General features: G+C 43.8%; 2 protein-coding genes across 2 annotated transcripts; one reads left to right on the top strand and one right to left on the bottom strand.

The window, feature by feature from the left end:
* The first annotated feature begins 458 nt into the window (after positions 1-458).
* On the top strand, positions 459-3764 carry LOC108601004 (dendritic arbor reduction protein 1). The gene is made up of 2 exons (XM_017988869.2): positions 459-516; positions 597-3764. The coding sequence occupies exons 1-2, from the start codon at positions 511-513 to the stop codon at positions 2961-2963; spliced, it is 2373 nt and encodes a 790-aa protein (XP_017844358.2). The 5' UTR covers positions 459-510; the 3' UTR covers positions 2964-3764.
* Positions 3765-11694: 7930 nt separating this feature from the next.
* LOC108599195 (histidine-rich glycoprotein) lies at positions 11695-13259 on the bottom strand. Its single transcript, XM_017985990.2, has 2 exons — positions 12569-13259; positions 11695-12506 (listed from the first exon to the last, which is right to left on the bottom strand). The coding sequence occupies exons 1-2, from the start codon at positions 12572-12574 to the stop codon at positions 11811-11813; spliced, it is 702 nt and encodes a 233-aa protein (XP_017841479.2). The 5' UTR covers positions 12575-13259; the 3' UTR covers positions 11695-11810.
* Positions 13260-15616: the final 2357 nt, after the last annotated feature.

Here is a 15616-nt window from a genome sequence, read left to right as displayed (position 1 = left end):
CTAGAAATGAAGTAACATCGAGTGAAACTTCAATGTCATTGATGATTGAATATTATCGGAGTTATCGATGTCTGATTTAAACATACGGCTGCAATTTTTCTGAGAGTTGGCAGCTCCAATTGCTCGTGTGACCAGATTTCGAAAAGTGCTCAATAATGAATAAGTACTCAGAGATAATATTTAAAAGGGTACTCCTATTGACAGTACTTGCTTCAATTATCTACATATTGTAGTGATTAAATGGAAATTAACTAATTATTGATACTGATCACCTACTGCAATTAGCATACAAACAGTTTGTTACGCTCTTTAAGCTTTGCACGCTACTTGATATAACAGCAGATCCGGAATCGCATTGGCAGCACTGTTTGCTAAGCGTTAGAGCGAGATGGCAATCGTGCAACACGCGTGTGACGCAAAAGTTTAACGCGCAGGCTTAAATAAAATTTGAACAATAAGTGCAGTGCATGTAAATGAACTTAGGCTAAATAAAATTGTTATTTAAGAGAAATGACGGTAGCTTCAAACAAAACTCAAACGATCAAACGATTTTTATTTTATAAAGTGTTTAACCATTTTGCTTACTTTTCTTGCAGCCAAATCGCTCGCGTCAGGTAGCACGCAAGAATCCGCGGCCGCGCAAGCTGCAGGTGCTAAAGTCAAACCGATCGAGGAGGATTGCTAGTCGCAGCACGCCCACGCCACAAAAAGTTGACCTCATGACGATGGCAGAAGGCACCGACCCCATGGGGCATCATCATCACGCAGCCGGCTCGCATAATCCCCACCACTACCACAACCATCATCCGCACCACCATCCGGCGCAGTATCACCACCACCACCAGCCGCCGTCGCAGCACTACGCGCCAGCGGCCCAGCAAGCGCCAGCCGCCTCGCACTATGCGCCCTACGCCCAATTGCAGTATCCACATGGCCTGCCCCACCAGCACCTGCCGCTGGCGCTGAGCTTGCACCAACAGGCAGCAGCAGCGGCGGCCTCAGCGGCCGTAGCCGCGGCAGTGGCCAGCGTGGAGCAGCACAACAACAATCAGCCGTTTGTGAATAACAACAATATAGTGCCCTGGAAGCAGCGCAAGCGCAAGCGTCTCTCCCAAGTGCTGGACAAGCTGCACCACAACAACAACAACAACAATAATAATAACAACAACAACAGCAATAATGTGAATAATAACAACCATGGGGTGGCCTGCAAGTCGGAGCCTATGGAGCTGGAAGAAGAACTGGAGGATGAAGACGATGATGATGAGGCAGAGGCGGATGAGAAACAAAAGCAACAATTGGAGGCTACCAACTATATAAAGTGTGAGCAGCGTGAGGCGCTCAACGCAGACAGTGATGAGGAGCAGCAGGCAGAGGCTGAGCTGTCCGCCGAGGAGCTTTCGCACTCCGATGATCAGGACGAGCAGCACAGTCCGCGCATTAGCATGAGTCCGCTACAGATGGCAGCGACGCCAACTGCGCAGCAAGCGTCAGATGCCGCCGCCGTAGCTGCTGCTGCTGCCGCCGCCGCCAAGGAGAATCCGCTGCATGTGGACATTAAGACTGAGCATATGGCCAGCCCATATGATCGCTACTTTCCCATTCCCTCGCCGCTATTTGGCTACTATCTGCATACCAAGTACTTGAACGAGGTGTTTCGCCGTCGCCATGATCTCTATCCCTCGCCGCTGCAGCACACTCCCTCCTCCATAGCCTCCGAGACGGAAACCTCGCCCACTGGCCAGGGCAAGATCCACCACACTCACAGTCAAGCTCAGCAGCTGAGCAATAGCCAGCAGCTCCCAGCAGTCCTCTTGAACACCTCGCCCCCGCCGTCGCTGCCCTCGCCGCCACGCAGCGAGTCTTCGGTAACCGCAGCGCAACCAACAACGCGCGTCAGTCCCAAGCCAGCCAAGAAGAAGTCTAGCGCCGGCGAGAAGCCTATGCCGCCACCACAGGAGCGTCCCCTGGATCTCTGCATGCGCAGCGATGAGCTTGGGAAGCCCAAAGCAGCCACGCCTCCGTACCATGCCTCTGCCGCAGCCATGATGCCGCCACCCAACGCCTCCATGAGCGCCGCCAGCAGCTTGGAGAGCATGAATGCTCTCTCGCCCGCTTCCAGCACACACTCGACCAGCAGCACGCACACCGCCAGCCTGGCGCCGCCTGGCTCCATGTCGCCCTATGCCATGACAGCAGCAGCTGCGCATGCAGCAGCGGCGGCTGCAGCGGCAGCCATGATCAAAATGGAAATGCCCATGCATCCGCTGCACTCGCATGTGCCCACCACGACGGTGGGTGTGCCTGTGATCAAGGGCGATGTGGCCTCGCCCACTACGAAGGAGACTGTGGCCTGGCGCTATAATCTGGATGTGTCGCCCGTGGTGGAGGAGATGCCGCCCGGCTCGGATGTGGCCTATGTATGCCCCACTTGCGGTCAGATGTTCTCGCTGCACGATCGCCTGGCCAAGCACATGGCCTCACGCCACAAGTCGCGCAATCCTGCCAACGATATAACCAAAGCCTATTCCTGCGATGTCTGCCATCGCTCCTTTGCCCGCTCCGATATGCTCACCCGCCACATGCGTCTCCATACCGGGGTCAAGCCCTACACCTGCAAGGTGTGCGGCCAGGTCTTCTCGCGCTCCGACCATCTCTCCACGCATCAGCGCACCCACACTGGCGAGAAGCCCTACAAGTGTCCGCAGTGTCCGTACGCCGCCTGTCGTCGCGACATGATTACTCGCCACATGCGCACCCACACGCGCTACGAATCACGTGGTGGTGCTGGTGGTGTTGGTGGTGGTCCGCGTGGTGAGGAGCCCAAGTCGCCGCTGCCGCTGCTGGATATGAAGATGAACATGAATCTGCCGCTGCTGCTGCAGCAGGAGGAGCTGCTGCAGAAGTCGCCGCTTGGCTTGGGTGGACCCATGCCCATTGTGGTGAAGACGGAAAGCGCCTAACGGTATCTCTATGCGGCTGCTGCCAGGCAGTTTATGACATTTTAAATCCGCCTCGGCAGTCCCAGCCCTGCCCAGCTTAGTGCTAAAGCTTGCCACACACACAAACACGCACACACACACACACACACACACACATAGTTAGAGTAAAGCAGTTGTAGTTTTAGCTAAGCGCAACACGGAAAATCTCTCTGCGAAGACTGAGAACCTAATTACTACCTACAATTAAAGGCCTAGGTTAACAACATTTAAACTTAAACAACTATTTTACATACCCTCACACACACACAGACGGACGGACGGACGGACAGAGTTGACTCAAACCACCAGACAACGTATTAGCGTTTAAAACCCCTGTCCCCTCTACTTAGTTCTAACACTTGAGCTAGCCCCAATAACTAACCGCCGGCTTAGATGCGTATACGTATTGTATACGTACATTACGTATACGCCACACATATAAAAGTATTTTATGTAACGTTCTGCGCCTTGCGCTTAAATATGTTTTAGACAACAAAAAGATACAGATACAGCTAGCAATTCCATGTTCCACAATTTAGTTTGTCAGTACACGCGCAGATACAAAACGTTTTAATTTTGTATGCCTGCTAGTTACTCACTTGCTTAGTTAGTCTATCGATTTAATTAGGCTTAGTTTTGTGCAGCGCAGCTTAGCGAGCTTTTTGTGCTCACAGTGCTCTTTGATCGCTGTGGCATTTTTGTTTGAACAAAAAATTGAAATTATTATGCTAAACAAAATAAATAACTTCTAATTTACTTTTAGTTTAGTGTAAAGCAAAGCGGACAAACCACAAATTTAAAAAACATTAGCATTAATTTATTTTTACACTTACATTTTATACACACTAATTTAAAGCACTCTAATTTATTATAGATTTTTTTACAATTGCAGCATTGCGCATTTAGATTTTGTTTAAGTGATTAGCGTTTAAAAGACAACAAAAATTTGTATTAATTTAATTCTAAATTTAGTTTAACATAACTCTAATACAACAACAACAACAACAAGTAGCAGACAAAGAATTCTCCCTAGGGCACAAAACAAACAAATCAAGCAAAACAAAAGCAACAACGCAAACTATTTGAACTTCGTACAAAAACAACACAAATTATTATCTTTTTATTTTTTTTGTTTAACAAAAATCACTTTTCGCTTGCTTAAATCTTATTTTATTAACACTTTTTTTTTTCATTAAATGAAATAAAATCTGCACTGTTTTCTCTTATAATTGAAGAACAATTTTTAAGGGCACAATTGCCAGTTTGAAGCAAAAAGACATTTGTGGCAAGTTTATTGTTTGCCAATATTTTTGATATTTGTTTCGAGTTGAAGTTTTCGTTATTTATTATGCATTTTTTCTCGTACGCCTATGAAATATTGATTATTAATTCTAAATATAAATTTAAATAAATTATTAATTTATGTTATTATAGTTGGTTATGATTAGTTATTAGTTCAAAACTTTTTGACAAAAACATAAAACAAATGTGACGAAAAAATAAAACAAAAAAAGCAAAAAATACACAATGAAATGAATACAAACACATAAATCTTGATTTCTTTTCTGTTTCTTTTCTATTTTATTATTATTATTTTTTTTTTTTGGTTTGTGGCATGTGCACTAAACACTTAAATGATTTATATTTTGGCCAAGACATATAAATTATTGGATCAACATAATTAAATGGTGTCTGCCTGAGATTTTGCAGCTCTTTTAGTTTTTTTTTTTTTTTAATTTTTACGGCTTGCCTCGTTGCACTTTATTTGCATTTGTTTAAGGCAGCACAAAATCCTCTTGCCGGAAGTTGGCTTACAAGCTTTTGGGCAATTGAAATCGCTTACAAGGAGCTGCAGTCACACACACAGCCACAGCCAGAGCCAGAGCCAGGGACAGGGAGCATATTGCAGTCTGGCACGCAGCAGACGAGGGCGCGCCAACAACAAGTCTTTTGGCAAGTTTTTCCCACGCTTTGCTACTTTTGCGGGGGTGGCAAGTGGATAGAAATTTTGCTTCTTTAGGGCTTAACGACCAGACGACACGAAAGCTCAAAAGGCAATTGCAGCGTGGGTGAAATGGGACTGGGGACTGAGGACTGAGGATTGAGGACTGGGGACTGCTGCAATGCAGTTTGCGGCTAATGTTTGACCTTGTTTTGCAATGACTAAATTAATTCCTTAATAAGTGTGGGTGGCGGCAGGGGGCAGGTAGGCCGGCAAAGTAAACACGAACTGCAGACATGGCACAGTTTGTGCCTTTGGCTTGTAATTGTGGCAGCCACACGCTCACCCGCTAACCCGCTGCTGGGCCAATTAATGCAAGGCAAAAGTTTGTTTTTGGTGGCAACTTTAAGGCGGCATTAATTGACAGGCTAGCTCGAGGGACAGGTGCTATGGGGCGCACAGCTGCAGCGGGGCATAAATCACAGACACACACACACACACACACACACACTGACAGAAGCAACACAGACATGTGGCAGGCAGTTGTGACTTATGGTTAGCCAGAGATTCGATTTCGATCCAGTGCAGATACTAGGCGAGTGTATTAGTGTCAGCTCGTTGCCGCATTGCATAATCCGGCGAACACACACACACACACACGCACACAAATGCACACTGCTTTACGGCCGTGCATCATTTTGGCTGCCGCTAACGTTGACATTGTTTGCAAAACTCGGTCCGGATTTCGCTACGCATAAATCTCTAAACAAGCCCGCGTAGACGCGCGCGCGCGTGTCGTGCGTTTATTATCACTTCCGTAAGGTCGAATGGGAGTGAGTCGGGGGGAGGGTCGGAGGGTCGTTGCCGTAGCTGCAGTGCAGCGAGACTAGCCGTTAAAATAACTTCTTTGTCTTTTGTTGGCAGCAGGCAACTCACTGGCAATTTATAGCCATCATTTGTAATTGTAGCGCGAAAATTGAGTTTGAAGTTTGCGGGCAACATGAGCTAGTGCGCTTGCAACTTTATTGTTTTCATCAGCATAATTCTTTGCGCTTTGGAGTCAGTCCAACGGTTTGTTACACAAAAGATTTACGTGGCTAAGCTGGGTCGCTGCGCCATTAGTTGAAGCCACACACACAGACGGAGACGTGTATAAAATGTTACTCATGCTTAAGCAAGTATGTCGAAGATATTTAAATAATAATGTATATTTAGTATATTTCCGTCACACGGAAGTGCCTTAAACCAAATTATAAATGAATAAAACAAAGCAATTTTTGATACGCATTCAACTTGATATTGTAGTAAGATTTATACATCAGTCGACTTTAGCATTGTATATATTTGCGATTTTTGCAATAAATAACATATTTGACTATTAATAAAAGCAAGCAACTTATGCATAGATAACTATTTACCAAGCAATAACATACGTATGATATTTTAAACTGGTGTTAGTCTAACATAAGCCCAAACACTCTTTCAACTTAATGCTTCAGAGAAGTTTAAGATTTAAGCATACAATGCGGCTTTAAAAACATATAATAAAAGTCAAGTATTTTTATCAAACTCCATTTACTAACTAAATCTAAAATCAACAAAAATCGTTTACAAAATTCTTAAAATAACTTGTAAAAACTTTACTCAGCCTTGAAAATCTAACATTTTTACTCAAATCGCTTCCAAACATATTTTTATAACGCTTTTCGAATTCGACCTAAACAAAAACTTATTGTAAATTAAAACAATAATTAAATGATAAATTAACAAAAAGACTTTTATTAAACTTAGCTTACACTTTGCCTTCTAGACTCTAAGCAAAAATAGCAATTATTTAAGATAATGTTAATAAACATGAAGTAATAAAATGCAATGCTTAAACGCGAGCAACATTGTGATATTAGTTGAGAACAAAATCAAATTACTTCCAAGCTACTTATCTATCATTTGTAATCGTTCTGAAGAGCGTCCAACCCGCTCGGTTAACCGAGCATTTAGTGAATTTTTATCATTAAGTGCATGTAATTCCGTCTATCGATTCTATTTTTATGGTGCTGTGTAATCTTGTGCTTATTTTGTAAGTGCTTAGTTTAATTTAAGTATTGTAACTTGAAGTTGAAATCGACAATCCTTAGCAGAACGTATATAAATTTCTTTAACTCGAAAACTAACTAAACAACATTCTTAATAATAAACTACAATTTTAAATCAATCTTGAAACTATGCATGAAATTTCGTAACAGTTTAAGCAAAACCAAAATATGTACTAACTATGAAATTGTATTATACTTGTGCTAATTAGTTTACTAAAAACTAGAACATTTTTTCAACATTTTTGAAAACCACAACAGTCTTAACAAAAATAAATAAAGCAAAACAAAAAAAAAGAAAATATAAAAAGAAGAAGAAGAACAAAAAAATTAAATTTAAAATTAATGTTGCAATGCGAATATAATGCAAATGCCTTTGGCCGCCGGTGTTTGCTTGAATGCAATCAGTTGAGCTTGCGCTGCGACGCGCTACAGTGGGCGGGGCAAGGGGGCACTCAAAAGGGCTGCAGCTGAGAATAATGCGCGTAATAACAAACTGCAGGCGTAACTGAAATGCCAGGCTACTGCGCATTTGTCCAAGGCGAAGGCGTTGGCCCAACTTCGGACGACGGGAGGCGCAACTGCGGTAATTACAATTGCCGCCGGACATGGACAGCAGTAGCGTGCTAGTGCAGTGGCAGTGGCAGTAGCTGCGCCCCAGCTGTGGCATCAACGCAAAAGATCTCATTCTCTCTCTCTCTCTCTCTCTCTCTCTTTGTCTGTCTTTGTCGCTCGTTGCATCCTCAACGCTCGCCCAAGACAATTATATGCTGCCAAAGACGCATGCGCAGCATCAGCAAGAGCTTCCTGGCTGCATTTTGTTTTTACGTTTTTATTTGAGCAAATTGCTGGCAACTTTGCGCACTGTGACTGACTGAATGATAGACTCACTGACTGCTTGACTGAATGACTGACTACCTGACAGTTGCTGCTGCTGCTGCTGTAGCTGTTCCTGTTGCTGTTGCAAGTTTCGTTCCAATTGCAATTTTTTGCTGCCTGTAAAAAGAATATGCCAAAATGACTACGTGCGGGCGTTTTGCGCAAGAATCTCAGTGCTCAGTGCTGGGGTAGCAGCCGGCCGAACCAACGATAATGATGATTGCAGCTAAATTATGATGCCCAGGTGAGTGCTCAGCAGCAGCAGCAGCAGCAACAGAAGCAGGCAAAGGCAGAGAAAGTGTAGCACAGTTCAACAGAAGCTGCCAGCAACATCATCAAGGCTCAGGCAAAGGGACTCTCAGCTTTATTTAGCATAACTCGCATCGCCTTTGGTGGCCTGCACAGCAAAAAGCTAAGACACAGCAAGCAACAACAACAACAACCAACAACAACAACAACAATGCCAAGAAAAAACAAGCAACAAAACGTAATAATTGCAAAGCAGTTTGCCGCAGGTGCGCCACCCGCCTTTGTCGAGGACCTGCAACTTGCAACTTAACCGGCTGCTGCTGCTGCTGCTGCTGCGAGATGAGCATGCCTGATAAAAAGCAACAACAACATGAATGTTTTTGTAGCAACATCCGATGCTGGGCAACGTTTCGTATTTAATGCATTTGATCCTTGATGCTGTTGAAAATGAACTGAGCTCGAACATGCAATCAACTGACTGCACCGACAAATTCCCCAACCCTCCGGCAGCCTTCGAGCATCACAAGCTGCTCAATTTCATGAATGAAAACTTGGCAGAGACTTTTGCATGTTTGCCTCACATTGCCAACACGCACACCCACACAACACTCTTTCTGTCTCAGTGTGTGTACGTGTGTGTCTTAAGCGAGTGGTTGCTGCTGCTGCTACAATTGCTGCTAGCAACATTGCGAGTCTTGGCGACGCTTGTTGCAGCTGCAGCGCATTAACCTCGTTCACTTTTGTTGTAGTTGCTGCTGCTGCTGCTGCTGCTACTGCTGGTGGTGCTGCTGCTGCTGCTGCTGGCTGGCAAGCAAAATATTTACCAAAGTGATTAAGATGCCTGAGTAATTTTTAACACAATTACGCTGCCAAGCAGACGACGGCAGTCGGCAGTCAGCAGCAGTCAGCAATCGCCTAGACACTCTTTGTGGCCAGCAATTGCCAGCGCTACTGTTGTTACACCGCTGCCTTGCCTTGGCCATGGCCACGACCATCCACATCGGCATCAGTTGCAGTTGCATTCGCAGCTGCAATGTTGCTAATGACCAGGCCAAGCCATCGCACTCAAACTGCTCGCAATATAAACTATGGCATTGTCCCAGCCACCAGCAGCACCAGCGGCACCAGCGGCAGCATCACGCGTCCATCCCCCAAAAAAAAACTCTCTTGTGTATCTTGAGCATTAGCGTTTCCACACTACGCTGAACTTAATCGTAGCGCAACGGCAAACGTCCAACAGCGGTTGCGGGTGTTTTACGCATCATCTTCTTTTGACAGCTCTTCTCTTATACACAACACGCGTTTTGATGTGAAACAATCCATAGTCAAAAGTTGAGCGACTTGGAGATACACTTCGCTACTTACTCCCAAATATCAAAACAAAGACTTAAATCTTTATGTCCTTTTTTATTTAACTCTTGTATTAAACTTAAATAATTAACACACTTAGTTGGTTAATAAAACTAATTTTTAAGCTCTGGCCGGTATACCCGCAATTTGATTCTATTCTCCGTTAATTTTTGCATCAGACAAACTATAAAAATCATTTTCCTTTCTTAGTTATTAATAATAAGAATTGATTATGTATTTATTATAAATTTATATTTGTGATATTTGAACAAAAATCAAACAAATTTAAATTAGAACTTTAATCAAATCGAATCCACAAATATTTTAATTTTTATTATACGGCTGGTTTCAAAAGTTAAGAAATGTTTTATATTTTCGAAACTACTACATCTAGGTAATTTGTCCACTGTAGGCAGACAAAGTCGAACAATTTATTTCATATTTTTATAATGATCTTATGATCTTTCTTTTCAAGAATAAAAAACTTAAATAAATGCAAAGCACAAACAGTAAAAAAAAACTTTCTATCATTCATATTGCTTACGGATTCTGATAAAATTATTTTAAAATTGACGTCGCAAAAATTTAGCAAAGCGTCAGTGGCTATTAATGGCGACATTTCTGCAGGGCGGCAGTTATATTTTTACTTTGTGTTGAATACAAGTTTATAGTTGTTACTAGTCTGGGAAATACTGAACTAAGACTGTAGCCTTTATTTACACTGGTGAAGTAAATATTATAAATAAATATGTCAAAGGTAACTTGCTTTCAATAATATATTGCGTAAATAAAAATATTTCAACGAAACGAAATCCTCGAAAAGAATGAATCGATGCTCTTCCTTGCATAACATTAAGATACCCTCTATTCACCTTTGAAATATGTCAATGTGTATGTCAGAAAACCTAACGTCTTGCTGTGATTTATGACTTGAGCAATTTTTGGCAGGTGTTGAGACGCTGCGATGTCAGCAACAGTTGGCGTTGCCGTTGCCGTTGCAATTGCAGTTGCCGCTGCTAATGTTGCTAGTCAAACTCATTGCAACGTGCGGTGCATTTGACGCTCATTGCCTGCACCAAAGCAAACGCACTGCACGACCTAGCCACAAAGCAGAGAAGCCCAAACGAGGCAATAACAAAAACAAAAAGATCGTGATGCGTTTGGTTCAGTTTCGAGCGGCACGATTTTGACGGCGTTAGCAACATTAACAATGTTGCCCGCAAAACAAACGATGATGTTGTTAAGCAGTTGCCAGCGCTCAAATGTTGACAAAAGAGCAGAGTTCGCCGGTGCTGTGAATTTGTTTGGCCATTTGTTGGTCATTTGCTGGCATATGCAAAAAAAAAAAAGAAAAAGAAAAGCAAAACATAAAGTTGCCGTTGAAAACATCAAAGTCTAACTACCTTAGACGCTCTTTTATTTACCATGACAATATCTCTATCTATTCGCAATGAAAATGAAAATGAGCGCGGCACGCGCTGCGCCGTCGCACGACTAGAAAATTGCGGTGGCAAACGTAGCTTGCAACGCTTCGCTTCGCTGAGCGCTGAGCCCAGCGGCATGAAGTAAAGTAAGGGGAGCTGGCCGCATAGAAATGTTTGGGGTGCGAGTGTAAGGTGCTGCTACTGTCACTGTCTAAGCCACGTGTTGCGCATGCGCTTTTTAGTTGCAGCCACTTGCTGGCTAAACATGGGCATGCCGTTGGACACGACGCCCTCAGCCTGAAGCAGAAGTAGAAGCAGCCGCAGCCGCAGCAGCAGCCTTAGCGTTTTGCGTTTTACGTTTGTTGTCAGGGTCGAATGCAGCGAGCGATGCATGGTTGCCTGGTTGGCTGTTTGGCTTCGTGAAATTGTTCGCAGGCAAGTGGCACGTTGCACGTTGCACGTTGCCCGTTGCATGCGGCATGCGGCAAGCAGCAGCAACACCTTCACTCTCTGCGGTTGCAACGATAGCGCGATGATGTATGGGGCTTGAGCTTGCTGCCTGTTGCTGCTGTTGTTGCTGTTGTGGCTGTTGCCTGCTATTGTAGGCGTCAACTCACGTTTATGCTTTGTAGACATTATCGCGCCTGTTTATCTTTAAATTGCAAGTAAATTACTTTGGCTCGCACAGCTTGATGTATTACCCGACCTTGTTGAGTGGCCACTGACTGCTTTAGCTTTGATGAGCTCAGCAAGCGAGAGAGAGTGAGAGGGGGGAAATTTTAAAAAATTCAATTCGTTTATTCGAGCTCTATAAACTAAATATTGTGCGTAATAAATTAGCTATGGAAAGTGTCGTCGAGCAGTTGGATAAGTGCGGATGGTTGGTCTCTCACAATCAGTAATGCGTCTCAGTGATTCTCACTTTGCCGTATTTGCCATGCAAATGATGCTTGGCAAAGGCCAGCAGATTGGCGTGGCTGTGGACGTCCAGATGGGCAGGCACCACAGCGCGATGGACCACAGCGGCGTGGGAGTGGTGGTGCACCAATGGAGCCGAGTGATGGTGGTGCACAAGGGGCGCGGCATGGTGATGATGATGGTGATCGAATTGATGCAAGTCCGCATGCGCATGGGCGTGCTCATCCACATGGGCATGGCTGTCAATGATGTGATGATCCACCACTGGGTTCCTGTAGTGCAGGAAGTGATGTGGCTCGTCATGCACCACCTTGTGGACATGATGCACTGGCGCCACCTCGTGTATGGGCTCGTGGCTGACAATCTTGGCTGGCGCATGGACATGCTCGTGTATGTGTGTGTGATCCACATGGGCTGCATAGCCGTCATGATGATACACTGGATGCGGCAACGAGTCCAAATGATGCTCGGCGCCGTCGATTACCACGGCCGAGCTGTGGCCCAGATGAATGCCATCCGAATGGTGCACATCGGCGTCCAGCAAATGAGACAACTCTGCATGATGATTATGCAGATCGTGATGATCGTGATGATCGTGATGATCATGATGCTCCAGATGCGGCAGCAGACCTGCCTGAGCCACGCCCAATATCGCCAAAGTGCAGATAAAGAACTGCAAATAGTTGACTCCGTTGAACTCTGAGCTGAACAGATGTGTCTATAATTTAAACTCACCTTCATTGCGGAGATTTCACGCTTGATTTGAGTTTATCCAAAAGTGAGGGTTGACGCTGCGCTGGAGACACTTGCTGCTCTTGGCTGTTGTCGCTGAACTGTGCTTGCAACTTCCCAAGCCCACGCATTATATAGGGCCAGAGGCTAAGCAGACGCTATTGCAATTGGCCAGTTGGCCAATATCACGTGCAGTTAGCGCTGGTCAGTAGCAATTCAAAGAAAACCAAAAATCGCAAAAGCAATGAAAGTGCGCCGTGCCTGGAATTCTCAATTAGTCGCTGTCGTCACATTTGAAAGGCACACACACAGTCTGGGAGGGTCTCATTATGTAAAGTCAAGTCAACAAACCTTTTCTAGGTGCTTCATTTGCGCTTGGCCATGTCATAATTTGATGGCCTATTGCATGCGCAACCAACTAATGGCCTAAAGCAGTATGCACAAATTGCTGGCAAGGCCGGCTGCACTTACCCAAAGCAATTTAGCCATCAGCAGCTGTTAGTGAAAGCGTTAGCCACTGACCGACATAGCGCGTACTTTTTATAATAATGTGCAAAAGCAAAAATCAATTCACACAATTTGCATAAAGCAAACAAAAAATTCATGGCAAATACGTGCGTTAGTGCCAAAAGAAAAAAACTAAATATTTGATTAACGCTGTCTAAAAATATGTGTGCCTATGATTGTGAATTTAAGTGAGATATACTATATCTTTTTTTTTATAATAATTAACAATCTTTGTGTTCAATTTACATTGTTCTTCAAACAATTTTTGTTCAATCATTTTGATTACAACATTTATTTCAAAAATATCTGTTGTAAGCATAATTTATGCATTTAGCATTGCCAGAGCGCTTCCTGTCTAGACGACGTGCCGCCAAAGCAGCTTAATAAATTATAAGCAAAATATAAATAAATAAAAATTACTTTGCACTGCTGACTTACCTTCAGCTGTTGAGCCGTCGTCAGCGCGTCAGATAAGCCGACAGTTAAGTGGGTCAGGCCTACAGCTAATTACATAATAATTTGGTCAATTTAATGACAGCGCTAATGAGCTCGCTCATATGCAAGTCGCACACTAACTCTAACAGCCATGGTGGGGCAGTGGCAGGCGGGGCGGGGTTGGGTCTACTAACGCTTTGGGCGGCAAGTGTCAACACCCCGAATATCAAGCGATAAGCCAACATGTTTGTAGGTACGTGAGCGACATAGCTCTCGATATATAAATAAGGTACTATAAATGGTTTTGGCTAAAACGCGCTTAAAATTCACGCCAGCTGCCCCCACGCAGCACGTTTGTCGGCTGAGTGCGAATTTGATTTTTCTTACTGTTCACAGTGCGTATGCGCAATTTGTACGACTGACAAATCTTTGAGCATTTCCAATGTATTTTGCATTTGCATTTTGGAACTGCCCAGACATTTGCTGTCTCACGTCTGACTTACACCTGCCCCAACAGCCAATTAGTTGCAAAAGTAGCTTGTAGCAAGTAGTTTGCAGTTTTGCATCTGTAGGGGCGGTCTATGCAGCATTTGTAATTAGACGGGCGCAACAGCAGCAGCAGCAGCAGCAGCAGCAACAACAGCGCATAGACTACGACGGCAACTTATTTCAATATGCAAATTGTTGTTAGACGAGAGCATAGCGCAAAAAAAACTAACATAAAGCGGCAGCCAGCTGCAGCAGAGGGAGACAGCCACTGCCAAATACAAAAGCAAGAGCAACAAAGTTTTTCAAAACAAAATATAAATAAAAAAAAAAGCAAAAACGAAAAATCTATAAATTATTTGCACAAAAATGACGGCAACGTCGTCGTCGTCGCCGTCGTCATCGTGGTCGGCGTTGGCGCATGTTTGTAATTGAGTGCATCGTTAGCGGGGGAAAGCACAGGCGGAGGCAGGAGGTGGGGGCGTTCTGTATTAGCGGCGCTGCCAACAACTAATTTAATGCCCGCGGCAACACAGCAACCAACGGCAACAATTGCATACAGCGACGGCAACATGTCAACAGCAACGCCTGCCCCCAACACGGTACGGGGCAAGGATGATGGCTACAAAGGAGAAGGGTAAGCAGGCAGTGGGGCAGGTCGCTCTATGCATATTTTATGCCTCTCTCATGTGGCCTCGGCCATTGTGGGCAGCAGCTCTCCTTCTCTCTCCGTCTTTCTCTCTTGGCATATGCGGCTAAAATATGTAATTTTGCATCGCATTTGTTTCAGCCACAAATCAACGGCATGAGAAATTAGATGGTAATTAATATTGTAAGTATAACTCGTTATGTTGCTCGCATAGATGCATGTGCTGCATTTAATTCACTGCCAGGCTCATTATGCAACCAACAACAGCAACACCAACAGCAACGCTGACTTTGCAGAAAAGTGTGTAACATAAATATGTTTATCTTAAAATATGTATGCTGATGTTAGCTCTAAGTAAGTTTAGGTATTATAATATTTCAGCGAGTAACTTTATTATTAGATATTTTCTACCAAATTAATTCCAAATGCAACTACAATAGCACAACTAGAATACCATATGTTTGTACCAAGCCAAGAGTTTTTTATAAAGAACAAATTTTGTTTTTCGATTTTTATACACTTTGACATTTTTGTAAAAAATAGAAAAGAGTATTTGATGTTGTGCAAATATATGTAACAAGGAGAAGGAGGCGTGGCAGACCAACAAAAGTAATATATTATAATGCAGCAAGACAAACTGTTCGATATATCATGTCGTCTGTCGTCTTCTGTCTGGGTGTTTGCAGCGACCTGTTCCAGCAACTATAAGAGCTAGAGCAACCAAATCTTGTATGTAGGTACTACCCTATACTTTTATTTCATTTTTATTAATTTCCTCTCCCCTCCCCCGCAAATCGAAAAAACGATTTACACCCACAATATTGAGCAGTTAAAAACACTAAAAAATCTGAAATAAATCATAAAAAGGCATTGCCATATTTTTGACCAATGTCGAACGAAACGGATTCAGAAAGATCGGGTAAAAAAATTAAGATTAGAATTGAATTACATTTAAATTTTCAATATTGACAGTG

This window comes from Drosophila busckii, chromosome 3L (assembly GCF_011750605.1).
Source record: "Drosophila busckii strain San Diego stock center, stock number 13000-0081.31 chromosome 3L, ASM1175060v1, whole genome shotgun sequence".
Taxonomy (NCBI): domain Eukaryota; kingdom Metazoa; phylum Arthropoda; class Insecta; order Diptera; family Drosophilidae; genus Drosophila; species Drosophila busckii.
Note: the sequence above shows the minus strand (reverse complement) of the source record. Positions and strands in the feature narration are given on the sequence as shown.